The sequence below is a fragment of the Pipistrellus kuhlii genome, unplaced genomic scaffold (genome assembly GCF_014108245.1).
Source record: "Pipistrellus kuhlii isolate mPipKuh1 unplaced genomic scaffold, mPipKuh1.p scaffold_m20_p_1, whole genome shotgun sequence".
NCBI lineage: Eukaryota > Metazoa > Chordata > Mammalia > Chiroptera > Vespertilionidae > Pipistrellus > Pipistrellus kuhlii.
In genome coordinates, this window is record NW_023425404.1 from 49,509,433 (window position 1) to 49,536,892 (window position 27,460).

Here is a 27,460-nt window from a genome sequence, read left to right on the forward strand (position 1 = left end):
GTTTCGAATCTGCTCAATTACATGCACCTGGCCGCTATCAAGCTTTGTTTTGACAGCACTTGCTGCACCTCCTGCAGCCTGTATCACTTAGCCACCTGGGACCACAGGTTTGGACCATAAAGTAAAGGTTACAACTATAGCCTTTGGCTATACTTGTTCTGGGAAGGCTTTGCCTTCCAGGCTGGGACTTGCACGTGACTTTGCCATGAGAGGACCGTGCCCTCTCATTAGTCTGAGGCTTGAACCTGTCCAAACATTGTAGCCGCTCTCCACATTCCTATAAAGCAGTGGTTCTCAACCTTTCTAATGCTGCACCCCTTTAATACAGTTCCTCATATTGGTGACCCCCAACCATAACACTATTTTCGTTGCTACTTCAGAAATGTAATTTTGCTACTGTTAATGAATCGTAATGTAAATATCTGTGTTTTCTTAGGCGACCCTGCTAGTGGTTCTCAACCTGTGGGTGTTGACCCACAGGTTGAGAACTGCTGCTGTAGAGCCTAAGACCATTGGAAAACACAGATATTTACATTACGATTCATAACAGTAACAAAATTACAGTTATGAAGTAGCAACGAAAATAATTTTATGTTTGGGGGTCACCACAACATGAGAAACTGTATTAAAAGGTCTCGGCATTAGAAAGGTTGAGAACCACTGCTATAAAGGGTCATATAGTAAATGTTTGCAGCTTTGCGTGGTCTCTATTGCACAACTTCACTATGCCCCAAGCAGTCACAGACAGTAGGTAAATGAGTGGGCATTATGGGGTGCCAATAAAACTATTTATGGGCATTGGGGGAAGGGAGAGACCAACAAATACTAAAAAAATTTGTTAGTTCCAATGAATTAATGTAAAGAAGACATTCATGCCATGCAACTTCAATTCATTTTTTTATTGTTTCTAGTTGCAATAATGTGCAATCCAGCTGGGAGGCAATATCATAAACACAACCTATTTAGAATAACCACAGAAATGTAATCCAAGGTTTAGCTGTCTTGATGTCCCAAAGTCCTTTAGCCTACTGGAGAATCCCTCATCCTTTAAGATTTAATAGATATGGTCTTAAACATCCACCCTATATCAAATGAGAAGAGCACAGTATTGTCTCCAATATTTCTAAGGTTTCTTGGACACTTTACCTCTTGCCTTATAATCTATGACTCTATTTTTACTCCTGCTGACTGCTTTGTCTCTGCTGACTGATCCATTTACAACATACCATCTACATTGAACACCACCTAGTTTCTTGAGTTCTTCAAAATACTACTGGCACTAGATCATCTGTAGAGCAGAATTTTACTGAAGATTTGAGGGCAAAACTAGTGGGGTTACAGTAGGTTAATGTTAGGTATCCCTGTTCTTAAAATCAATCAGTTCAACTTAATGGCAAGCGAGATGATTGCACTCAACAGATCTTTACCTGATGTTAGGCTAGAAGGGTGTAAAACAAAGGTGTATACAGATAATCTTCCTACAACAAGTGTGGTGATTGTTTTCCACAATGAGGCCTGGAGCACACTTCTGCGATAGTGTCATAAATCCATAGTGTCATAAATCGCTCACCAAGACACATGCTAGAAGAAATTGTTCTAGTAGATGATGCCAGTAAAAGAGACTTTTTGAAAAGACCTCCGGAGAGTTCATGAAAAAATTAAAAGTGCCAGTTCATGTAATTCGAATGGAACAACGTTCTGGATTGATTAGAGCCAGGTTAAAAGGAGCCGCAGTGTCCAAAGGCCAAGTGATCACGTTCTTAGATGCTCACTGTGAGTGCACAATGGGGTGGCTGGAGCCTCTCTTAGCCAGGATCAAACAGGACAGGAAAACGGTGGTCTGTCCCATCATCGATGTGATCAGTAATGATACTTTTGAGTACATGGCGGGTTCTGATATGACCTATGGGGGATTCAATTGGAAGCTCAGTTTTGGCTGGTACCCTGTTCCCCAGAGTGAAATGGACAGAAGGAAAGGTGACCGGACTCTTCCTGTCAGAACGCCTACCATGGCTGGAGGCCTGTTTTCAATAGACAGAGATTACTTCCAGGAGATTAGGACATACGATGCTAGAATGGATATCTGGGGAGGAGAAAACCTAGAAATTTCCTTTAGGATTTGGCAATGGGGAGGCACCCTGGAGATCGTTACTTGCTCACATGTTGGACATGTGTTTCGGAAAGCGACATCTTACACGTTTCCGGGAGGCACAGGACAGATTATCAATAAAAATAACAGACGCCTCACAGAAGTGTGGATGGATGAATTCAAGAATTTCTTCTATATAATTTCTCCAGGTGTTACGAAGGTAGATTATGGAGATATAACATCAAGACTTGGTCTAAGACACAAACTCCAGTGCAAACCTTTCTCTTGGTACCTAGAGAATATTTATCCTGATTCGCAGATTCCACGTCACTATTTCTCTTTGGGAGAGATACACAATGTGGAAACAAATCAATGTCTTGATAACATGGCTAGAAAAGAGAATGAAAAAGTTGGAATCTTTAACTGTCATGGTATGGGAGGTAATCAGGTTTTCTCTTACACTACCAACAAAGAAATTAGGACGAATGACCTTTGCTTGGATGTCTCCAAACTCAACAGCCCAGTCACAATGCTCAAATGCCATCACCTAAAAGGCAACCAACTTTGGGAGTATGATCCCCTGAAACTGACCCTGCAGCATGTGAACAGCAACCAGTGCCTGGACAAAGCCATGGAGGAGGACAGCCAGGTGCCCAGCATCAGAGACTGCAGCGGAGCCCGGTCCCAGCAGTGGCTTCTCCGCAATGTCACCCTTCCGGAAATATTTTGAGACCAAATTCACACACAGAAACAATAAGGGTTGACTGGGCTACCTCAGCACACATTTATGCCACATTCTTAAGTAGCAAAAAGGGGACAGTGCTCCCTCCTGCAGGTGGGGGTTCTCAGCCAATAAGATTAGACTCACTCCTCTCGTGCTGTGAACCAGCCTCCTGCCACATAGCGAGACTGGGCACACTGTTGTTTACAAGATCAAAGAGGCTTTTGTCAAGAGTCATTGTAAAGACTATTCCGACAGTGAAACAATCAACATGTGCTTCCGGAAAGCTGCACCTCTGAGGGTCTGCTCACACAGCAGTGATTTCCATTGGAAATGCTGTCACGATAAAGAATTCCCAAGACAGAACTGGTAGCCAGTATATATATATGTGTGTGTGTGTGTGTGTGTGTGTGTGTGTGTGTGTGTATTTTTAAATATATATATTTTATTGATTTTGTACAGAGAGGAAGGGAGAGAGGTAGAGAGTTAGAAACATCCATGAGAGAGAGTCATTGATCAGCTGCCTCTTGCACACCCCCTACTGGGGATATGCCCGCAACCAAGGTACGTGCCCTTGACCAGAATCGAACCAGGGACCCTTCAGTCCCCAAGCCAACGCTCTATCCACTGAGCCAAACCGGTCTTGGCCAGTATATTAAAGATTGTTATAAAAATATATGAAAAGAACTGGAACCAGATTCAGAATCATGAAAACAACATTTTTACAAAAAAATAAACTATATTAAACAGGGTTTAAAGGAAATTAGAACTATAAGAAGTACAATTTGTTATAGTATAGTATCAAATTTCTATACAGATTTTATACCTCGGTGGGGAAAAACAACTGATTCCAGTGACGTTCATTTTGTTTTCATCTGTGATAGTCGTGGATGCTTTTTTATTTCTCCTTGGGGTGCTGAAATTGAGCTGGGGAAAAAGGCTCTTTGAAAGTAGTTTTAATTGCTTTCTATGATTTTTAAAATATGGTTTGTGTGCTGTTGGAATTGTAATTTTATTTTTATTTATTTATTTATTTATTTTTTCTTAAATATATTTTGGGATTCATTTTGCTTGGGACTCTGCAAGCATCTTGGATTTGTGTGGGTTTTTTCTTCTCTATCACAGGAAAGTTTTCTGTCATTATTTCTTGAAATACTTTTTCCATGTCTACCTCAGTTTCCTTTCCTTCTGGAACCCCTATTATTCGAATATTATTTTGTTTTGTATTGTCCCAAAGCTCCCGTAGGCTCTCCTCCTGCTTTTTAATCTTTTTTTCTAGAAGCTGCTCTACTTGGGTATTTTTTTTTCATCTTGTCTTCTAGCTCACTGATGCGGTCCTCTGCTTCATCTAGTCTACTCTTGATGCTTTCTATTGAGTTCTTCATGGTAGCGATGTCATTTTTCATTTCTTCTTGGTTCTTCTTCAATTCCTCTTGATTCTTCTTCAATTCCTCATGGTTCTTCCTCATTTCTTCTTGGTTATTGTCAAATTTCTCTTCCATTCTTTTTAGCCATCCTATGATCATTATTCTGAATTCTTGCTCTGGTAGGTTGCTTGCCTCTGACTCATTTACTTCCTTTTCTGGTGATGCCTGCTTTTCTTTCATGTGCGGGCTATTTTTTGGTCTCCCCATGGCCTCTCTTTTCAGGGTGTCTGGTTATGTGGTGTTCCTTCTCCTGCATTGATTTAAATGTACAAAATACAACCCTTTCCGTGGATGATTGAAGAACTCCCTTGAATCCACGTGTTCATGCCGATTGGGGCGTCACAGCTGCTCGATGGACTCCTCTGCTGTGGGTTTTCTAGGCCTCAGAGAAGATCCTCCTTTCCTAGTAAGATGGTGTAGCCTTCTCTCCGAGCCGCAGCTCAGGGAGAGCCGCCGCGGCAGTGCTGGCCGCTTGGTCAGGAAATCCTGTCCAGCGGACCCTTCCTTACCTTCCTTGAGAGTTCCGCTGCCCCTTAGCTGCCGATCAATCTTCCCTGAGCAACTCAGATGCAGCTTTTATCTGTTCTGGGACCGAAGTCAGAACAAGTCCGTCTGTTCGGTCACCATCTTGTCTCCACCCTCCATTTTCTTTTTCTGGAATTGTAATTTTTAATTGCCTTCCAAAAATGGAAGCCTCTGGGCATTGAGATTTCAAGTATAACCCTTTGCCCCAGAAAGCCAGTCGGGTAATTATGACAATGATATTGCTGATGTCAGTGGCTTTACATAATGCTCCAGAATTTCACAGTTTATTTGTGTCAGGAGTTGAAATCAGAAAGGGACTTGGCCTGGGGAGAAGAGCTGGGCAAAGACAGTTTCAGAGCAAAGATGTACTGATTCCATGTTTTCCAAAAGTGTTTCAGTGCAAGAACCGTTTTCCAAGGAGGCGGCTCTGCAGAGCCTTCCATGGGAAGGGCTGTCACAGGCTGCTCTGTTGAAGTGTCTGAGCCTGCCTGTCCTGTGTCCCCAGCCCACAGGGGACAACTGGGTGGCCACATAGAACCCCAGCGGACACAGTTGGAGAAGCACTGACTGTGCTCAGCCCTCATTTACAGGGGACACCCTGAGGCCCAGAGAGGTGGTGGGTGTGATGAAGGCGCACACCTGGGATGGAGGCTGGGAGTGCTCCTCAGCCCTGGGCCCTGTGGCTCTCCACCTGCAGACTGACCTCCTGGACAGAGCAGCTGCAGGCGGAGCAGGAGGAGCTGCTCACCAAGATCGAAGATCTGCAGGCCTCCGTAGAGAACGAGCAGGAGAATTTTCAGATCTTCCAGAACATGTACTACAAGATGATGGCAGAGCAACGGTCTAAGGAAATCAATCTGCCAAAGCTCAGTGCCCAGTGCAAGGTGAGGCCTGGGGCTGGTGGGCCTCAGGACACCGGGCCTGAGCCCTGTGCTGACAGGCGGGGGCTCAGCCAGGTCCGCATGGGTCCTCATTGGCATCTGTGCCCAAACACTGTGTGTGAATGTCACCCAGAGGCCGGGAGGCAGCCAAAGGCGTTTAACGGGCACAAGCACCTTGGCTGGTGGGGATGTGTCAGAAAAGACCTTTCACAGGACCTTTGCTGTTTTCTTTTTTTAAGCACATTTTTTTTTTTTTTTTAATTTGAGAGAAAACAAGGGAGAGGGAGAAAGAGAAACATCAATGATGACAGGGAAGCATCATTCAGCTGCCTTCTACACCACCCCCGCGGGGGATACTGCCCGCAACCTGGGCATATGCTCTTGATCGGAAAGGAACCCAGGGTCCTTTAGTCAGAGGTCCGATGCTCTATCCATTTCACTAAACTGGTTAGGGCCTGACCTTTGCTTTTTCAGGGTCAGGGCGGTGCATGGAAATAGCCAAGTGCCGTTTTCTCTGTCCTCTGGGCTGAGCTCTGTGCTCTGTGCTCCCGTGTCATCACATTGAATTCTCGAGATGCCTTTGTGAGCTGGGGGGCCCGTCCTCAGACCTCTGAGGCAGTGGGTCTGGACTCCGTTTGATTGAAGCCAAAGCTTGGGCTTTCCTGCCCCTCCCACCGGGTGATATTCAGGATCAGGAGTTGAACCACCTCAGCCCGAAATTCCTATCCAGCCCGTCATTTGTTTTATTGATGTCAGAGGGAGGAAGGGAGAGGGTGAGAGGAATGGAAACATCAGTGATGAGAGAGAATCTGTGATGGCTTCCTCCTGCATGCCCCCTCCTGGGGATCAACCGCTCCTCCTGGGCATGTTGCTTGAATAGGCATCTCACCAGTGAACTTCTGGTGCCTGGGAGGCCGCTCCACCCACTGACCCACACCTGCCGGGCAGCTTATTAATGAGATCGTTTACGTTTCTTTTGAAAATGGCTGTGAAATCCCCAGAACCTGCTGTACATTTTGCACTTAGGGTGCCTCTCAGCTCAGACTGGCTGCGTTTCAGTGCTCAACGGCCACATGTGGGCAGTGGCTGCCTGATTAGCCGGTGCCCTTGGGCCTCCCCATGTCATTGGCTGTGTTGGTCCTGCCAACGTGTGTGGCTCCTACCAAAAAGGCTCTCTTGTGCACGTGGCCTTTCTTCTCTAGGAGCAATTTCCCAGCAGTGGAGCCACAGGGACCGTGGTGGGGGACACATTGTTGATCTCTGTTTCAGTCGCTCACCCTCTTGACTAAATACATGGAGGAGGAGAGCAGGCAACTGTGGAGTCAAATTAACATGGTGAAACAGCTGAGCAAGACTCTCCTGGAAGAGCATGGGGGGACCTGGCCTCGGAATAAGTAACGGGGTGGGGTGACCGACGCCTGTCCCCACGGCTGCGGGCTTCCCGCTCCACGCCCAGCCTCCACATTCAGGGCAGAGAGCCCCCTGGCGCACTTCCGTGCCCAGGGCAGGGCAAGGGAACAGACCATCTTCCCAGTGCCCCCGCCTCTCCTTTCCCAGGAATGGTCTAGATTTTTGCAAGGAGGGGTGATTGCATTTTGCTGGCTTCCAAGACATGGCCCACTGCCGGCCCCTTCTTCCTCTGCTTTTGAGTTAAGCTCCGTTTAAAAAATATGAGAGGTGAAGAGAGGCACCTAGGGGAGAGATCCAGGTTCGCGGGATGAGCTCTTTCTGTGTCTGACTTCCCCTGAATGATCTGGAGAGGGGGTTGTGGGTGCGCCGTGATTGTCCTCCCTCTGCTGACATGACACGGACCTGACTGTGGTATAGGCAATGCGAGGGTCACAGGACTTGTGACCCGGTGGCCACGCACCAGCAGGGGTGATGGGATGTGAGCAGTGTGTGCACAGCAGACAGATGGTGAGGAGCTCCATGGAGGTGTAGAAGGAAGCGTGGTGGTGAGCATCGGGGTTCTGCTGCTGACCTGGATGGAGCCAGGGCCACCCAGTGGGGCGGGACGTTGGGGGTGGGGGGGGAGGCCGAAGATGGAGCAGGGGTGGTCTGCGTGCAGGGAAGGCGCACGCAGTGGCAGGAGGGAAGGCTGGAGCAGGGGGCACTGAGATGTGGAAGGCGTCCATGCCTCGCTAAGGAGTGGGATTCACTAGGAGTGAGTGTTTATGGGAGGCTGGTCTAGAGACCGAGGGAGCTGCCTGAAATGAGGCAGGAGGGAGCGGCTCGGTGCTGGAAACCTGGTGGTTGGAAGTCAAGTAACCCGAGAGGCATCTGGTGGGCCCAGGGTGGCCTTCACCCCTCGGTCCTAGTGCTGCTGGACTGTCCTTCCTTGTGGTGGGGTATGGCTGGCCCTGAGGGACAGGAACAAGGTCACAGTGACCACAGGGTCCTGTCCCAGCACCCCGGGGTCAGGGTGCTCCTTCACCATTCTCCCGGATTCTTCTGCTCAGCTCCAGCCGGCTTGCCACCCACTCAGGATGGCTTACCTGGAAAGCCACATTGTAGTTTGGGGCAGAAATGACTGTGGCCTGAGTTGGCTCTCTATAACGCAGTGGGTACAAATGACCAGCGGAGGTTGGGCAGGTGCCAACTAGAAGCGTCGGGCTTTGGTACCCAGGGGATGATGTGATGATTTGCATTAGACAGTGTCTGTAGGAGGCCAGGGAGTTGGCTGGCTTCCTGAGCTGCTCCGAGGGGAGTCCTCAAAGCCCAGGGAGGGTTGCAGGGTCTGCGCTCCGTGAGATTGTGCGTCTAGTGGTGGGGGTAGGTCAAAGCAGACAGGGAAGCGCTCTAGCATAAGGCCGAGGAGCACGACTGTGGGAGGAGAAGAACACAGACTAGAAGAGCAGATGCTGAGCCAAGGGCGCTGGGAATCCAGCGGGTTCCATGGGCCTAGGCCTAGCGGTTTGTGAGTCATCACTTTTCACTCTGCCTACTTTATGGTGAGCTCTCGGAAAAGCCCCGGATTAGGAGGGACCTGAACAGCCTTTTGGCCGAAGGAGCTTGAGCTGCTGCCTCAATCCGGGGGACTCATTTTCCAGCAAGGAAACCAGGGTGTGAGCTGTCAAAGCCCACGGATTTGTGATCCTGAGTTTCACATGGTTCGAGCCTTGCTCTCTTGAGATGAGGTACAGCCTGATTTTTGGTGCTTTAGCAGGTCTCCTCGCGTGTTAGGTTCCCAGGCCCACGCCACATGCTTCCATCTTCATATCCCCACGTGGCGAGCATGACGGTCCTGAGCTTCGTGATGTCTGAATCCCAGGGAAATGCCGGCCCTTGTGAACCAGGACCCAGCCTGTGCTGATAAGTCAGTTTACACATTTCATGTAAAATCAGATCTTCTTATCTTTCTTTGCTGTTTCCAGAGGCACATTGAAGACCATGCTTACAGGAACTGCGGAGGAGGACGACGACGACTTAATGACAGAAGCAAAAGAGGCCCAAGATCCTGCTGCCGGGATGTGAGTTGTTCTGAGCGGCAGTGACTTAGACACGGAACAGAAAGGTGCTCTGTCACGAGTGAGGAAAGCCACCTGGAGCAGGGGCCAGTTCGGTGGGCCCACACCACTTGCTTCCATCTGCGTATTTTCACGTGGCGAGCATGACAGTCATGAGCTCCGTGATGTCTGAGTCCCAGGGAAATGCCGGCCCTTGTGAACCAGGACCCAGCCTGTGCTGATAAGTCAGTTTACACATTTCATGTAAAACCAGATCTTCTTCTCTTTCTTCGCCATTTACAGAGGCACATTGAAGACCATGCCTACAGGAAATGCGGAGGAGGACGACAACGACTTAAATGCCTTTGAGAAGTCCTCACTGGCCATCTCGTCACAAGCAGCCATAGTTCAGCATCATTTTGCTCCATTTTTTTCTTTCTTTTGCCTTTCTATTTTCTACCTGCTTCTTATAAGCACCACTCCATCCCTATTATACTTATGTAACAATAATAACTGACTAAATGCTTACTTTATATCAGGCATTATAAAAGCTTTTATGGATGTGCTTTCACTTGGCAGACATTTTCCCTACGTTGGTTTTGCCCCAAGTGTAGGACCAAACCTTGGAGCTTCATCTTTTTTAGTCCTCAAATAAACATTTCTTTTATTTAATATTCATTCATTTATTTATTTAGGCTAGGCAGTGCTAGCTCCTGGGCTTTGGCAGCAAACAGACTTGGTCTCTTTTCTCCTGGAACTCCACATTCAGGGCTGATAAAATTAACTTGTTAAATAAAGTCATTTCTGTCTTTGAGGGAATTTCCAGAGTTTATAACTATTTTTATGCTTGCTTCAATAAAAGACAACAATAAGACAAACAGCAAAATAAAACAAAAATATAAGATGCCACACAGCAGGACATGATGGCACAGGTACTTCAGACAGTGTAAATATGTTAGAAGCTGAAGAGACCACTTGTATTAAACCAGTGGGCCTTGAGGCACTGGATCAGATGTAGGCAGGGAAGACTGAAGTCGTATGAGAATAAACATAGTGGTTATGAGCAAGGCCTTCGGAGTTAGATAGATCCTGGGCTCAGATCCCAGCTCTGTCACTTAGCATGTGACTCTAGGGAGCAATTTATAATCTCTCTAAGCCTATATTTCCTCACCTGGAAAGCTGGGATAGTAATAGTGCCTTCCTCCAAGGGTGGTTGTAGGGATTAAATGGGGGAAGAAAGCAAACATGTGAATCTCAATAAGTAAGCAATGCCAGAAGTGTGATAAGTACCAAGCGGAAGTTCATGTATAAAGGGGGAGACTCTCTGAGGTCCTTACACTTTAACTACTTGTGAAAAGAATATCTTTGGAGACCTTACCATTTCCACAATGTGGTTTTTTCATGTACATTCAAGTTTTCTAGCAATTTGTAAGGTAGATATAACTACCACCACCTTCATTATTCAGAAGTGGATATTGAACTTCAGAGAGATTAAGAATTTTCACGTGGCTTCAAAGGAAATCTGGCCAAAACTTTGAATCCAGATCTTCTGGCTCCTAATCTTTTTATTTCTGTCTTAGAAGTAAATTATTCTCACAGAGGTGATAACCTGGCTTGACAACCAATAGCTTAGGCAAGAACTTTCACCAAGAGTAGATCGGGCATCTAAAGCTAATTCAGAAGTGGGAGTCAAACACAAAATTTGTGTACCTCAGGCCTCTAGAAATAATTGGCCAAATATAAGTTGATAGAAATGTGCACTAATATGGAAAAAATAACGTAGGTACCTCCTTACATGGAATACCATGGAGCCAATAGAATGAATGAGATACATCTATATGTACTGGCCTAGAAAGACTTCCACGCACCTTAAACAAAAGGGCAGACTGTGGAACAATATCCACTAGAGAGATGTTATAGGTAGTGTTTCAGAGAACAGACTTGACCCACTAAGTGATTCAGTCCTCACCACGTGGTCCCTTTTCCACACTATTACTCCCACAGCCTCCTTTCTCAACTCCCATTTTTCTTGGTCCTCATTATCTTTTCTCTTACCCACTCTCTCATCCAGTTTCCTCTCCTCTCCGCCTGCGGCTCCTATACCAGGAACCCTAGGAGCTCTTGTTTGTGGAAGCCAAGCACATGTGCTTCATAGACCAGGGAGTGTTTGCCCTGCCCCAGGATGAGTCCGAGAGAGTCATTGATCCCTGCTGCGCGCCTCCGGTGCCTGCACACTACCCTGGCTGCCCAGCCCATTTCTGCCCAGGTCACCTTGGTGCTCAACTAGGGAAGTTGTTGTTGAGTTTGCTGAGATCACATTCAGTGCCGGGTTTTCCTGTTCGCTTCTCTGGCTGTTGAGACTCCTCTGCAGGTGGCAATCCTGCTGTTTCCGCTCCGCCCTCCTAGTAAGGGAGTTTAAGCCAGATTTGCTTCAACTAGGAAACTGAGAATAAGAAAGCCCGCCCTTTCCCCTGAAAGGAGATAATGAGTTCCCTCCTCTCCGTGCTCCATGCTTCTTGGGTGAACTAAATTGCATACAAAACTCAAGTTGATAGTCGTGAACGAAGCTCCTTAAATAGTAATGATTAGTAGCAGCTAACCCTTACATTGAGCCTATGGCGAGCAGTCAACCTCACAACTTTGCCTATAAGGTAGGTCCATTTATTACCATTTTATTGATGAGGAGCCATGACCCAGAGAAGTTAAGGAATTTGTCCGAGTTCACCCAATGTTCATTTAGTGGCAGAGGCTGAATTTGAACCCAAGTAGACTGGCCGAGTATCCAGTACCACCAAGCACTGCCTTCTTCTGCCTCGCAGGAAGAAACCAGGCTAGGGGGAAAGTCAGTGTGCAGGTCAAGAAGCAGTTTATTGAGGCTTAGTTTCCTTTTACGTCAACTTTGGGAAATAGGAGAGAGATTGGAATGGAGACTGGAAAGAAGACCAAGAGGTTCTGAGCTCAGAAAACTGTGAAGTGGAAGAAGGTAGATTAGTTACAGGAATATATACAAGTATTTACATCCATTCTTAGACATATAAATATAATTTATTGAGGTGAAATTCACATAACATAAAACAAACCCTTTTAAAATGAACAAGTCAATGAACAAGTACATTCATACTGTGTAAGCACCACCTCTACTAATTCCGAAACATTCCCATTACCCTGAAGTAAAACCACATACTCATGAAGTGGCTACTCCCAATTCCCCACTCCCCCCAGCCCCTGGCACCACCAATCTATATTGTCTCTATGGATTAGATGTTCTGAATTTGCATATAAATGGAATCATACAAAATAGAATCATACAATAACAAGCCTTTGTGTCTGGCTTTTTTAACTTAGCATAATGTTTCTAGGTTCCTCTTTATAAGGAGCATATATAGGTACTTCATGCTTTTTGTGGCTGAATAAAATTCCATCATATGTACATAACACAATTTGTTTATCCTTTCAGCCATTGATGGACAGTTGGACTGTTTCCATCTTTTGACTATTATGAATAATGCTACTGTGAACATGTACATATATATACTTGTTTGAATACCTATTTTCAGTTCTTTTGCATCTATACCTAGGAGTGGTTATTGTAGGGACATGATGTAATTCCATGTTTAACTTTTGAGGAACTCTCTACAACTTTTTGAAACTCTTCCTTAATACTATAATACTATTAATACTATAAATAATATTAAGGCATATATTAGATATTTTAAATCAGAGTGTTGAAATTTGGGGCCAGAGAAACTTCGTAGCAATCCTGGCCTCTACTCAGTAGATGTCAGCAGCATCCCCCTCTCTCCCCTCTTTGTGAGAAGTAATAATGTCTCCAGACATTGCCAGATATCCCCTGGGAGGCAAAATTGACATCCTTCCCTCTGAAAATCACTGTTTTAAAGGATTCCCTGTAAACTTGAAACAAATCAAATGCTAAAGCAGAATACTAAAACAAAGTAAGGGCCTTTAAGAAATAGACATTCCACCGAAGCCGGTTTGGCTCAGTGGATGGAGCGTCGGCCTGCGGACTGAGAGGTCCCAGGTTTATAATAATTCCGGTGGAGGGCATGTACCTTGGTTGGTGGCACATTCCCAGTAGGGGATGTGTAGGAGGCAGCTATCGATGTTTCTTTCTCATGGATGTTTTCATCTCTCTATCCCTCTCCCTTCCTCTCTGTAAAAAGTCAATAAAATATATTTAAAAAAAAGAAATAGACATTCCTTTCAAGTTTGCAGACAAGAAATACTTTTTGTTTACTATGTTATGTTAAGGAGGTTGTATGTGTGACAACCAGAAATTTTTTTTTATCATTATATATTCATATAACTTTCATATGCATCATTAAAACCATAAATCTAACTCATCCACGAAACTCCAAGAAATACAGGTTTTCACCACAGTGTGCATTTAATACTAAATCACATTTATAGCAGACTGTATCACAGAATTTTTAAGGTGGCAACTAGAAGGAAGATTTTGCAAGATATTTTTATATGGTAATATTTATTATTTCACATGTAAACTCAGACAGAGCCCATAACGAATTTCCTATTTGGTTTAGCCAAATAATGAAAAGACAAATGCTGATTTTCATTACTGGCATACAGTGAAAACCAAATTATTTTTTCACATGTACTGTTAAAGACATGGTGAGTTGGTTGTTAAAGTGGGAACTCTTGACTACATAAATACCTTTACCATCAAAAGTCTGTCAAGATTAAGACTGTCATGAAAATGGACCAGCCTTAGGCACACACAGCATTGGTGTAGAATTCACAGCAGTTAGCAAGGGCTATGGCACTGAACTCTTTATTTTCCCATGGACCAGAAAAAGAAGGAGCGTTGGTGCCATTCAGAGTACTGAAATGAAAAGCCAGAGAGATACATAGTGGGTCAGATTTTAAAGAAAATTCAACAAGACATATCAATAAGTTCTGGGGGTGGGATGGGGGGAAAGACCTATAAATGGATCCAATTGCAATGACCAATTAAATAGGACATAATTAAGTATATTTTCTCATTCATGCCCAAGATAAGACTTGTATATAAGCATCTATTTCCACCCCTCCTTAGATACATGCTCCCCCCCCCCCCCCCCCCCCCCAGTCCCAGGCAACCACCACTCGACTCTGTTTCTATAGGTTTGGCTTTAAAAACATTTTTTTAATTCTACCTATAAGTGATACCATGCAATATTTGTCTTTGTCAATCTTATTTCACTTTGTTTAATGCTTTTAAAAATACCAGGATTTCTTTCTTTTATAAGGATAAATTTTCTGTATCCATTCATCTGTCAGTGGACACAGAGGTTGTTTTCATACCATGGCTACTGTGAATAATGCTGCAATCAACATGGGAATACAGATAGTGATTTCATTTTCTTTGGATATATACCCAGAAGTGAGATTGCTGGATCATGTGGTAGTTCTATTTTTAATTTATTTGGGAACCTTCATACAAGTAGGGGATTTTAATATTCCCATTTGGTAATGGATAGATCATACAAACAGAAAATCAACAGTGAAACATTGGATTTAAATTATATGATATACTATCAATAGATAGACTACCATACATTTACAGAACAATCCATCCAACACCAGAATACATTCTTCTCAAATTACACATGAAAATTACCTGATAGGTCAGATGCAAGGCAACAGAACAAGTCTTAATAAATTTGGGAAGATTGTATTACTATCTGTTTCTTGTAAGGCTGATCTAGTGATAATGAACTCTATCAACTTTTGCTTGTTTGGAAAACACTATTTCTCCACTTCTGAAAGACAACTCTGCCTGATAAAGTATCCTTGGTTGGCAGTTTTTTAGTTTGAATATATTATCCCACTCCCTTCTGAACTACAAGGTTGCTGGTGAAAAATATGCAAATATGCTTATGAGAATTCCCTTGCACAAAGTGAGTTATTTTTCTTTTGTTGATTTTAAATTCTCTTTGTTTTTAACTTTTAACAATTTAATTATGTGTCTCTGTGTAGGTCTCATTAGTGTCCCGAATGGGGAGGTTTGCAGTCAGCACCTGAATGCAGGCTAATTAGAAGCTGGATCCTTAGATACCAGCTTGGGAAAGTATGCAGTCAAATTCTTTTCAGGGAGAAACTGGAAGATGGGCATTTGTGCCTGCTCCCTCTGTGCTGAACCCTGGGTGTATAGCTATTGAGGGTTGCTTCTGTGCTCATTTAAAAACTTCATCTTTGTTGGCTAGATTTCCCACTGGAAATTGATTTCCAGTGCAAGCCCAGTTTACTGCCAGAGATAGGTGATTTGGGGCCTGTCCCTTAAGTGGCAGCCATAAAATTTGGGGCATTAGATGTGTGTACATGCTCCTTCCAGGGAGATACCAGAAAATTGGTTTTATTGTTGGAGGGAGAAAGTGGGCTCCAAGGAGGATCACAGTCATCCCATAGATACATGCTAATTAGAAGCTAGACACAGGGGACTCCTGAATGCAAGCCACATTGGTTATCAGAACCAGGTGATCTGGGGGCTTGTCCCTTGGGCAGCACCACAAACACTGTGGCACCTAAGTGTATAAAACTCTTCCCAGAGAAATGCTGATGACCTGGTTTCATCACGGAAGCGAGCCTGAGGGAAAAGGTCAGGGAAGTGCCCATGGGCTTGTTTGGGTTCTAGGGAGGATTGCAGTGAGCACTTAGTTACATGCTAATTCGAAGCAACAGACCAGGCTGCTGCTTTAGAAAGTCTGCTGTCAAGCCCTTTCCTGGGAAAGACTGGGAGATGAGCAATTTTGCCAGTTCCCTCTGTACTGAGCCTTGGAGGAGAGCCACAATGAATGCTCACCACCTGTTAAGAACTGCTCTTGGTTTGCTATAGTTCTGGGAGACTCAGAAACCTAAGCCCCATATTATTTCAGAGCTAAGTGTTTGGGGACCTGCCCCTCAGGTGGGGAGCCTTAAAAGTTGGTGCCCTAAATGTGCAAACCCTTCCCTCCTCTGGGAGAAGTTGAGTTGGGAGTCCCCTCAGTTGTATAATTCTGTGCCAGGGGTGGGGTTTATGGTAAGACTGTGTCTTAACCTTTCCTACCCAATTCAATGTGGGTGTTTTCTCAGTTTCCCAATGTGTAGGAGTCACTCAGCTAGTTTCTGGTTCTCTCAAAGGGAATTACTATGAAGCTGTACATTCAAATCTTGGAGGAGGGAAATTCAGGAGCCTCCTCTATCACCATCTTGGTCTGGAGTCACTCAAAACTTATTTAGTATAAACACATTGGACAAAAACATGATCTCTTTTAGAATCTAGACGCTAATGACACTAAGTAAATGACTATAGACAAAAAGTCCATTGCAGCTGTAGAGGCAGAAATGAGCAGGAAAGAGTATTCTGTTCATTTATCAGTGAAGTTCAATGGAAAGATAACTCATTGTAAAACAAAAGTTAGCAGTTTTCACTTTATTCATTTACTTTAGATTGTGCTTACAATGAAATCCACTGGACTGGCACAAGAACATAGGAATCAAACAATATCACTTTTAATTCATTTTTAATAGTACAATAAAGGGATTATTTTTCAAAGATTGTTGGTTGCCTACTCTGATGATAACCTCCAAATACAAGAGGGTAACATCTGTTTACTCAGCATAGTAACTTGTTAAGTAGCCAGCACCCAAACATCTGCATAAATAGTGAACAGATCAACTATTTAATGATAACTTCCAAATATATCTCCCACTCTGATTTCTCTCCTGAACCCCAGATCCTAGCTGACTTGCAAGTAGCATCCATGGTGGTCCCACAGGTACCTCCAAGTCAACATATCCAACTGAATGAAACTAAACCATAATATTTCCCCTTTATTCCCACTCCTGAAACTGGTCCTCCTCTCAGTGGACTAGTGTCATCTCTTTTAGACCCTTTTTCAAAAGCTACAAAGAAGACAATCACTTGAGGCTCCTTTCCCTTTCCTACCCCATCCTTCCCTCCTATCTAGCGATGACCAATCCCATTAATTCTCGTTGGTCCAGTGCATCTTCATTCCCATAACCACTTAGTATCAGCTGTTACCATTTAGTCACTTAGACTATTATATTAATGTGTTTATTGGTCTCCCAGACCTCTAAATGGTTATAAGAATTATCTTTTAAAAAATCTTAACATGACAGTGTTCAGAATTCTGTAAGTCAAGATCTAAATACCTTAGCATTTCATACAAGGCCTTTTAAGATATTTTAGCCTCATCTCCCAGAACTATCTGCATTGTCTTCAGTACTCTCTTCACTCACCCATATATCACTACTGTATATATCTTTTATTTTGGCAGAACTAAACATTCTAGTTCTTCAAATCTTTCTTTCTGTGTATCCTATAACTATTTCTTTTAGCTTATATATGCTCCCTTTTTCCCCCTCCTGGCTTCTTTCAGTATGTTTCTTTATCTCTGATCTTCTGTATTTTGAAAATATGCCTAGGTGTAGTTTTTTGCCATTTATCCTGCTTTGTGTTCTCTGAGGTTCCTGGATCTTTGGCTTGGTGTCTGACATTAATTTGGGAAAATTCTCAGTCATTATTATTTCAAATATTTTTTTCTATTCCTTTCTTCTCAGTTTGTTGGAGCATCATTTCTTATACTGAAAGGTGGAGGGTTCAATTCCAGGTCATGGCTTATACCCAGGTTGTGGGTTCAATCCCAGTCAGAGCACATATAGGAGGCAACCAATCAATGTTTCTCTCTTTCTTTCTGTCTTCCTCTCTGTAAAATCAATTTTAAAAAACATATCCTTGGTGAGGATTAAATTAAAAATTTTAAAAAACCAACAGCCTGCCAGTGTGGCTTAGTTGGTTGAGCATCATCCCATGCACCAGGAGGTTGCTGGTTTGATTCCCTGTCAGGGCACATGCCCAAGTTTCGGACTTGATCCCCAGTAGGAGGTGTACATGAGGCAGTTGATCAATGATTCTCTCTTATCATTGATGTTTCTATCTCTTTCTCCCTTTCCCTTCCTCTCTCTGAAATAAATTAAAAAACAAACAAACATATTTTTTTAAAAAGCAGACATAGATACAGAGAGCATTTTGACAGATGGGACAGGGGTTGGGAGAATGGGTGAAAAAAGTAAAGGGATTAAGAAATAAAAATTGCTAATTATAGAATAGTCACAAGAGTGTAAAGAACAGCATAGGGAATATAGACAATAATATAATAGCCATGTATGGTGTCGGATGGGTACAAGATTTATCAGAATGACCACTTAGTAAGTTATATAATGTCTAATCAGTGGATTGTACAACTGAAAGTAATATAATTTTGCATCTCAACTGTAATTGAAAAATAAAAATTGTTTAAGAAAATAACTCATAGAAAACTAAGACTCAAATGGAGCACCTGATAAAGTGATTGTGTTTGACCATATACTGTTCTACTGTTCTACAGACCAACTTCTCAATAGCATCTTTTTTGTCATACATGTATCTACTCTAAGACCCAGCAATTCTACTCCTGGTATTCACCCAAAATAAATAAAAACATGTGTTCACAACAACAAAAACAGAGTCTCTGGTATGTTTTTAAATGGTTCCTTTTCCTCTTCACCCAGGGAGGGGAAAAGGGAACCATTTTGAAGTACACCATAACTTCAACTCTTTTTCTTTTTTTATTTACTGTGAGAACCTGGTCTATTTCCTGGAGGTAAAAGTCACAAAAGTGTGGGGTGCCTCCTATGACTGTCACTTCCACCCCTACCCAAGTTTTTAACATTCAGACTTGTCCTCACTATGCCTCCAGCAATTACAGTTTCAGGTTCTCCTACCCCTGCATGGGTTGGTTTCTGCAGCAGTTTCCACTCATGAGTCTCTGCTCCAATAACTGTATTCCCCTGTCTCTCCAATCTTGGGGGCAGTGTTTGCTGTGTGTCCTCACCTCTCTTAAGAATCTACAAGAAGAATAACTGATTTTTCAAATTGTTCAGTTTTTTACTTGTTTACCAGCTCCTTACATGAGAAAACAGAAAACTATTATAATATCCCAGAAATTGGTAAACAAATTTATTTTATCTGAATGCATCATGACTAATTCAACTTGATCCTCTTTCAGTCATCATTTCTGTCTGAAGAAGCCCATAATTTCTTAGCCACCTAGGACCATTGCCAAGCCTTCACCTACAACATTCTGGTCACAATAGGGAAATCACACTTCCTTTCTTCTTTCCTTGCCCCTCCATTTCTCAGTATCCCACCAATATCGGTAAAATCTGTCACTTGTCCACACTAGAGATAATACATACTAGAGGTAATAAGAGAAAAGAGCATAAATCTAGACTACCACAAATACCCATCTTCCTTCTTAAACACTCTATTCAGGATCCACATGATTACTCTCAAGACCCTGTTTCTCCCAGACAATTCCTGAGTTGAGGATAGCATGTTAGAGGAGGAAGCTGGGATCCTGATGCTCACTCACCTCTGGAAGAGCTCTCTGCAGCACACATAGGCCTCATAGGTTCTATTGGTGAAAGTTGTGTTTAGGAAAGAGACACAGTCATTTTCAGCTCCCCTCGGAACATAGAGGATTCCTGGATAAAGGAGACAGAGATAGTAAAGGGAAGATTTTACACAAGTTCCTGAAAGCTCTCAACAATTTGGGTGTAAATTGGAGAACATTATAGATTAGGTGCCTTTTATATGCAGCTGTTAGGTGGATGGTTAATCAGTATTCTGAGAGAGATCTTATCAGTATCTAGCTTTGTGATTTCTACCAAAAGACTAGCTGAGGTACATACCTGCCACACAGGCACTGATAAGGGATACACAGGCCCCTGTGAAGAGGGCACTCACTACAATCTTGGACAAGTCACTCTTCCTGTGGGGTACCATTGATGCTGCAGACAAAACAAATAATAAATCACCAGCCAATCTGGTATTTCCCATGAGCCCCAATTAAAGAATGCAGAAGAATAAAACATAGGAGATGAATAGCTTTTTTTTACTACTAACCACCAGAGGCTGGCCAGCAGTGCCCTAAGAAGTGTATATATACTTTAGTCTATATATAGGGTTCATTAATTCAAACATTACCCAGGTCAAGGAATGTGTGTCTGACCCTAACTTCAGTGGTTCCATGAACATTCCCAAGATGCACCTGGATCAAGGAAAGCTCCAGTTTGCTCCAGACAGGCACAGATGCCTGGTGTTCACTACATGGACCAGAATCTGATGGACTGCTTTGAGCCAGAGGGATAAGGATGGCCACATTTGCCTAAACTTCAGTCACATGATGCACATTCCAATGCTAGATGGCAATCTCACAATCAGACAGTAATCGGACATCGGAATTAGAACAGCACAGGTAAGCATTCAACAAAGGGGGCAAATAAGCCAAAAGGAAATTGTTTCACCTTTAAATTGTTCAACCAGCAGCCAAATAAATCAATTTAATGATTCTTAATGGACACACGTAGCTGTATTTCTTTTACACTTTATTTCTAACTTGGATCTTCCAAACTCTTGGAATTTGCTAACCCTGACCTCAAGGACAACGCCATTTTCCTCATACTTTTTCATCCAACCATCACCTACAACCTAATTTATCTGTGTCTGCTTCAAATACTTCTCCCCCACCTAGTGATTTATAGCTTTTAATCCCACACTTGACACCAGTGGTTCTTACTGTCTATCTGCCCTATGTTTCTGATGATTTTATTTGTCTTTTGATTCCTTGTGCAACTCCTACTTCTATGAAGACAACTGGTGAGCAGCCTAATTTTAGAAAGTACCTTTGGTACTGAATAAAAAACAATGGGTATATATGCACAATACCCATTTAATGGCAAAATATTAGGTATAGTAATAATTAATGTCGTTTTCTAATACTTTTTAAAATCAAATTTATTTAAACAATACAAAATTTAATCAACAATATAGTTGCCGTTGTTTTCTACTACTTGTGCCCAACGCTCAGGAAGCATTTTAATCCCTCTGTTGTAAAATTCTTGTGATTTTGATGCAAAAAATTCGGTCAATGCATTTTTGAGGCATTCTTCATTATTAAATTTTTTTCCAAGAAGAAAGTTTTGCAAAGAACGAAACAAATGGTAATCGGAAGGGGCAATATCAGGAGAATATGCAGGTTAAGGGAGAACTTCCCATTCCAACTGGCGCAGTTTTTCAGCAGTGATTCTTGCAGTATGCGGTCGTGCATTATCGTGGTGAAGAATTACGCCCTTCCGATTAATCAGCGCGGGTTCTTTTTCTCTTAAAGCTTGGGCTAACGTTTCCAATTGGGCACTATACACTGCACTTGTAATGGTTTGGGTAGATGGTAAAAGTTCATAATGAAGAATTCCTTTAAAATTCCACCAAACACACAACATCACTTTTTTCGCATGCAAGTCAGGTTTTGGCGTGGGCTGCGGAGCCTCATTTTTGTCCAACCATTGAGGCCGCCTTTTCAAATTAACATACAGCACCCATTTTTCATCTCTAGTAACAATTTGCTCTAAAAACGGCAAACGGTTTTGACGAGAGAGGAGCGAACTGCAAATTGTGACTCTTTGATTACGGTTGTTGTCGGTCAACTCATGAGGAACCTATTTTCCAAACTTTTGGACTTTGCCAAGTGCACGCAATTGATTGGAAATTGATTTTTGTAAACAATTTAAAGTTGTTGCAAGCTCTTGTTGGGTAATTTGAGGATTTTGCACCAAAAGAGCTTGAAGAGCTTCTTGATCAAAATTGGACACACGGCCTCGACCACTCTTGTCATCTAACGAAAAATTTCCCTCGCGAAATTTCTCAAACCAACGCTGGCATTTTCTGGTGCTAACTGCATCTTGACCAAGAACACTACAGATGTTTTTTGCAGCCTCACTTGCTTTTCTTCCTAATTGGAACTCGTAAAGCATGCAGTGCCGAATATGCTCTTCATCCGCCATCTTCTTAGCCCTAGTTTTGCAACATAAACCAAACCAAATACAAACTTTTTCAAGCAAAACTTGTTAATTGCACTTCACACGTTCTGTAGATACCACGTGTTTGAAGGTTATGTCAATACAAGTCAACGCCAAGCAAGATTTTAAACGAATGTTAAAAACGACATTAATTATTACTAGACCCGATAAAAGTAATATCATGATAATCTTCCTCAAAGGGAAAATAAAAGTCAAATAAGTCTTTTGAGCCTCCAATGGAATGGAAAAAGAGTAACAGAAATAGAGATTGTAAATCTAGCCTGGGCTCCATGCATAGCCAGGCACATAGCTACCTTAACTCCAAATTATCTGTGCCAATTAGGGCCCATTTCGCACCAGCTTCTCTATCTGGTCTCTACTTGTACTGAAGCACCAGACTGCCTACTACAGAAGCTAGGGTCTATCTGGCTTATTGGGTAGCTGGAAAAATGAAAAGACTCACTCAGGCCTCCCAGTGTGATTCCTATGGAACTAAGATTGGCAAATCCACAGAGTGAAAATGTTGTAATGGTTTCAGCTCTCACCTAGGAAAATCACATGTAAATAAGTAAATAAATTCAGTCCCATATTGTGTAGTCATATAATCATGATAGAAGTTCCAAAGATCATAGAGCCCCCAATCTTTTCCACATTACCCTAAAGAATATGGAAAAGATGCTCAGAAAATAATCACTTCCTGAGTTATTACAGGAATAATGTTATGGCAACCACAATGGGCCTCTTTGCCCAGCACTCTTCTTGTTCAAGTCCATGAGTATGGAGAAGGCCTAAGAATGAGGATGATTGAGATACGGGGAGAGAGAAAAGGAGATCAATTTATAGCATTTAAACTTATACATGAAGAAGGGGATCTTAGGCCATCAAAAATAGTGTCTACCCTGAACTTCCCCAACTGTAAATTACATTATAGAGAGAAGTTGGGTCAGAGTGCAGGGGAGGAATAGCACACAGACCTCAGGAGCTAAGCATATTGTTATGCTTGCTTTGTGGTTTAGGCCCGGGACACTGGAAAGGGATGCATGGGTGTGAAACAAATTTGTGTAACACTTTCTGTCTGCCCACAAATGATTTGTGCTCTTCTGAATTGCTACCTACAGAAATCCATTGTTTCTCGCCCCCGATCCACTCTTCCATTCCGGAAAGACGTTTGTTCCTGTATTGAGACAGTTGCTGATAGGCCACAAACTCATTTGTGAAGAATTTGATCCCCACCATCTCAGCCACCATTGGACAATCTGCCCACTCTACACCCATCATGAAAACCATAGGCCTTAGGACGTAGGAGCAAATCACCTAGATGAAAAGAAAGAACAAGCAACACAGGTCAGGACCCAAGGACTTTCTCTGGAGCCTTAACTTAGTCTCCTCCACCCTTCTATCCTTGCTCTGTTTTAGCTCACTGTGGGTCAGGAGAGCGCTCACAGTTCCAGGACCACTTAAATACAACCTACAGGGACAGCACAACAAATGTAACTCTTTACCTGGAAAGTGAGCCCCTGTATGTCTACCAATTCCCCTAGCCAGGAAAGGGCAGCATTGACGAAGGCCAGCACGGCCAAGAAGGCAATCAGGTTGGCTGCTACATTAGTAGCAAGGCCTATGGCATCTGTGGCTCCATTGCTGGCAGCTTCCAGGATATTTGACTCCTTCCTGTGGTTATTGGGCATAGGAGAAGAATATGGTGTCTGGATTAGTCTCAGTCTCTCACAGAAGAGAAATCCCACTTTTCCTGTGGCGCAGGAGTACAGGAGGAAGGTGCAAGACCAGCTTAAGAGGAGATGGGGTTCCTCAGTGACCCCTGCGGTGGAAATTATACTGAAGCAGTACCAGGTTTAATTGCCATGAAATTGCACTGACACCTAGGACAGAGAATACTGGTCTGCAGAAGACCGAGGCAGATGGAGGGTTAAACAAATAAAATCTACATGATCAGCTAGAGGTAGAGGTAGACAAGAGAGGATACAGAATCAGATTATCCCTCCTTTAGGAGACGTGAAGCCTCTGCCACCGCAGCACTACTCCTGACTCTGCACCTGACCTCAGCGTCTCCCAATTTATATGCCTCATTGGACTCACCCACGGGGCAATTTTACTCCCTCCTTATTCTTGAACTTGGATTCCTCCACTTCTGGATAGACCAACTTTGACAAGGCAAGGGCAGATGGGGCAGCCATCACAGACGCAGAAATCAAGGATGATGCTTCAATCTGTAAGGCCAGACATAGGGATCAGAGTCTGCAGAACCCAAACGTGGGTTCACCCAGGAGTGATCAAAAAGAGTATGCCTACCCCAAAGGAGATGAAGGCTCCCAACACAGTGCCTGAAATGGTGGCAAACCCTCCAGTCATCACTGCATGGACTTCAGAGAGTGTCATGTCCGCAAGGTATGGACGGATGAGCAGAGGGGCCTCTGTCTGTGAACGGGAGAAGCGAGTCAGATTCAAGAGGATGTGACTCTCCACCCCAGAGTGCCCACCCAGCCCAGAGACACATCCCTCTAGTGTGAATGCCCTTCCAGGACAGAGCTCTGCTTTTAGGCCCTCCCAGCATCTGCCTCCCTCTCTCTGGCATCTAATCATATCCTGGTTGGTACTGTTATCATTGATTTTCATACATGTTTATCATATTTATGTAAATTCTAAAGTGCTATGGAAAGGGAATATTTTTTTCTCCATAGCTAAAATCAGCTATAGTAAGTCCTCACTTAATGTTGATATGTTCTGTGACTGTATAATGAAACCAATTTTACCATAGACTAATTGATATAAACAAGAGTTAAGTTCCTATGGCATCTTATCAACTTTATATTGAAATAAAATTAAACAAAATATTTTTTGTCCATACATTATTTGAGGACCTGTTGTACTTAATGAATGATCTTATGAAATACAGTGTATTTCCTGAGAACATATTAGTAGCTTTAAAAGTACTTGTTAAGCTGAAACCAGTTTGGCTCAGTGGATAGAGCGTCAGTCTGAGGGCTGAAAGGTCACAGGTTCGATTCCAGTGAAGGGCATGTACATTGGTTGCGGGCAAATCCCCGGTGAGGTGTGTTCAGGAGGCAGCTAGTCGATGTTTCTCTCTCATCGATGTTTCTAACTCTTTATCCCTCTTCCTTCCTCTCTGTAAAAAATCAATAAAATATATATTTTTTAAAAAGTTGGATCAGTGGTTAAGGATGTCCAAACTAAGTATACCCAGGCAAGTAGTTGTATTACAGATGAAGGGTAAAAGCAGTAAGCTGAGTTTCTTTTGAACTTCTGAGTTTTTCTTTCATCAGTGATAAACTGCCCATACATCTCATTTACTTGACTTTTCAGATGGAAAACATACTTTTCTCAACCTGTTTTCTGCCACATCGTGTATTCCCCAGGGGGGAAAAAAATGAAGGCCTCAGAGTACTTACCATACCCACAAAGATGTTTCCTGCCACAGCTAGGGTCTCTGTGGCGGTGGTGCCCATGGTAATTTGTAAGAACCAGGCAACCTAAAGGGATACAAAGACCTAAACCGTTAATATTAGTGGAAATCTTGGTGAGTATCTATTGTAGTAAGCCTCCCCACAACCCCCATTCCCTTCTCCATACTGGTAAGGAAACTAAAGCCCGGAGAAGTGGAGTGATAAGCCCAAGGCCACAAAGCAAATTACAGAGCCTGGACCAGAACTCAGGACTCTTGGCTTCCAGAACTAATAGACTAAAACTCAGTATGAAATGGCAGTCCAGCCCATTTTTCTCTTCCTGCTCTACTCTTCAGCCTACCTAGAGCCTGGGCCTGACCATCCAACATCAGGCATGCTTGAGTTTGCCTTTTCACACTGGTTCTAACATCTAGATCCTACATTTTCCCAAAGTGAGTGTCATATTCATGCTTCTTGACAGATCACAAGATAAAAGCCCCCCCCCCCCCAACTCCTGAGTGGTGTAGGAGAATGACTCACCTTCTGAACTATCCACTGCACAAGGCCCAGGTAGTAGAGAATGGACATCACACATCCAAAGTAAATGATGATCGGTAAGGACTAAAATGAGAATGATGGGCTAATAATGAGATATTACAATAGACACCCACCCCCCTTATCCGTGGTTTCACTTTCTGTGGTTACCCATCATCAACCGTGGTCAGAAAATAGGTTATGGAAAATCTAAGAAATAAACAGTTCATAGGTTTTAAATTGTGCACCATTGTGAGTATCATGAGAGAATCTCGTACTGTCCTGATCTGTCCCGACTGGGACAGGAATCATCCCTTTATCTAGTGTGTACACTGTTTACACTAGCCACCAGCCCATTAGTCACTTAGTACCTGTCTAGGTTATCAGATCCACTGTCACAGTATTTCAGGTGCTTGTGTTCAAGTAACCCTTATTTTATTTAATGGCCCCAAAGCACCAGAGTAGTGATGCTGGTAATTCATAAAGTGCTTCCTTTAAGAGAAAAAGTAAAAGTTCTCAGTACAAAAAGAAGAAAAAAAATCATATGGTAAGGTTGCTAAGATCTGTGGTAAGGACGAATCTTCTATCTGTGAAATTGCCTAATTTATAAATTAAACTTTATCAAAGGTATGTCTGTAGAGGGGGAAAAACAATATTTATAGGGTTTGGTAATATCTGGTTTCAGGCATCCACTGGGGGTTAGGGGGAATCTTGGAATGTATCCCTCACAGGTAAGGGGGACTACTGTACAAATGTGCTCCCATATGCCATAGATGGACTGTGTTTCAGGCCTCTAAATTAACTCAAGGTCTTCCAAGAGCAGCTGGCACAGTATAGATACTCAGTGGATCTTTTTAACACAAGCTAGCTTAGGAATAAATTTAAATATATTATATCTGTTATCCCATTAGTACCAGGTCACAAGGAGCCCTCCTCCCCCACTCCTATTTTACTCCAGTCAGTATGGTAATGACCAAAGGGCAGGAGATTGATGCTGTTCCTTCTACTGATGGGGACAGATCCTTGTCTTAGGGTCAAATTGGTATGTAGACTGGCTGATCTTTTGGGCACACATTTTTATCCTCTGCTTTACACCTCTCCCCACCCGGACCCTCATTCCTGCCTACAAAAGAGATAATGACCTGAAAAGCAAAGACATCCTTGACCAGCGTTTCCCCAAAGACAAAACTGGAGCCAGCCACTGTGTAGCTCAGGAAAATCTGAAAGAAAAGGGAGAGAGAGGGAGAGAGTGAACAGAGTGAAGCCAGGTAGGACACAGAGGAACATTCGATCAGACTCAGGCATAATTAGGTCTTACTTCTGTTAGTGAATGTATCTCTCACAGTTCTTTATTCATATGATTAATTATACCCTTTATTGTATATACTCTTTCCCCCCCCCCACCAGATCTCTCATCACTATCATTAATAAGACATAGTCCAATCTCTGCAAGTATCCCCCCTCCCCACTCAGATCTCCTTTCTCTAAAAGAGCAGAGCC

General features: G+C 43.1%; 2 protein-coding genes and 1 long non-coding RNA gene across 4 annotated transcripts in view; 2 read left to right on the forward strand and 1 right to left on the reverse strand.

Moving 5' to 3' along the window:
• The first annotated feature begins 1,368 nt into the window (after positions 1-1,368).
• Positions 1,369-2,834, forward strand: LOC118717999 (polypeptide N-acetylgalactosaminyltransferase 1-like). The gene has a single exon (XM_036436742.2). The coding sequence runs from the start codon at positions 1,650-1,652 to the stop codon at positions 2,817-2,819; it is 1,170 nt and encodes a 389-aa protein (XP_036292635.2). The 5' UTR covers positions 1,369-1,649; the 3' UTR covers positions 2,820-2,834.
• Positions 2,835-3,457: 623 nt separating this feature from the next.
• On the forward strand, positions 3,458-27,212 carry LOC118722075. The gene is made up of 5 exons (XR_004988893.2): positions 3,458-3,668; positions 10,384-10,388; positions 13,925-13,932; positions 26,285-26,287; positions 27,201-27,212. It is a non-coding gene; the product is annotated as an uncharacterized LOC118722075 (long non-coding RNA).
• The window catches only part of SLC28A2 (solute carrier family 28 member 2), a 30,449-nt gene continuing 16,562 nt past the window's right edge, over positions 13,574-27,460 (reverse strand). For both annotated transcript variants that reach the window (XM_036443270.2, XM_036443281.2), the window contains exons 8-18: positions 27,103-27,180; positions 25,967-26,047; positions 25,433-25,513; positions 24,315-24,440; positions 24,102-24,232; positions 23,507-23,675; positions 23,121-23,318; positions 22,468-22,549; positions 19,839-19,937; positions 19,520-19,631; positions 13,574-13,947 (exon numbers count right to left, since the gene is read on the reverse strand). In XM_036443270.2, coding sequence (XP_036299163.1) covers positions 13,833-13,947; positions 19,520-19,631; positions 19,839-19,937; positions 22,468-22,549; positions 23,121-23,318; positions 23,507-23,675; positions 24,102-24,232; positions 24,315-24,440; positions 25,433-25,513; positions 25,967-26,047; positions 27,103-27,180 — 1,272 coding nt within the window. In that variant the 3' untranslated portion in view covers positions 13,574-13,832. The remainder of the gene's footprint in view (positions 13,948-19,519; positions 19,632-19,838; positions 19,938-22,467; positions 22,550-23,120; positions 23,319-23,506; positions 23,676-24,101; positions 24,233-24,314; positions 24,441-25,432; positions 25,514-25,966; positions 26,048-27,102; positions 27,181-27,460) is intronic.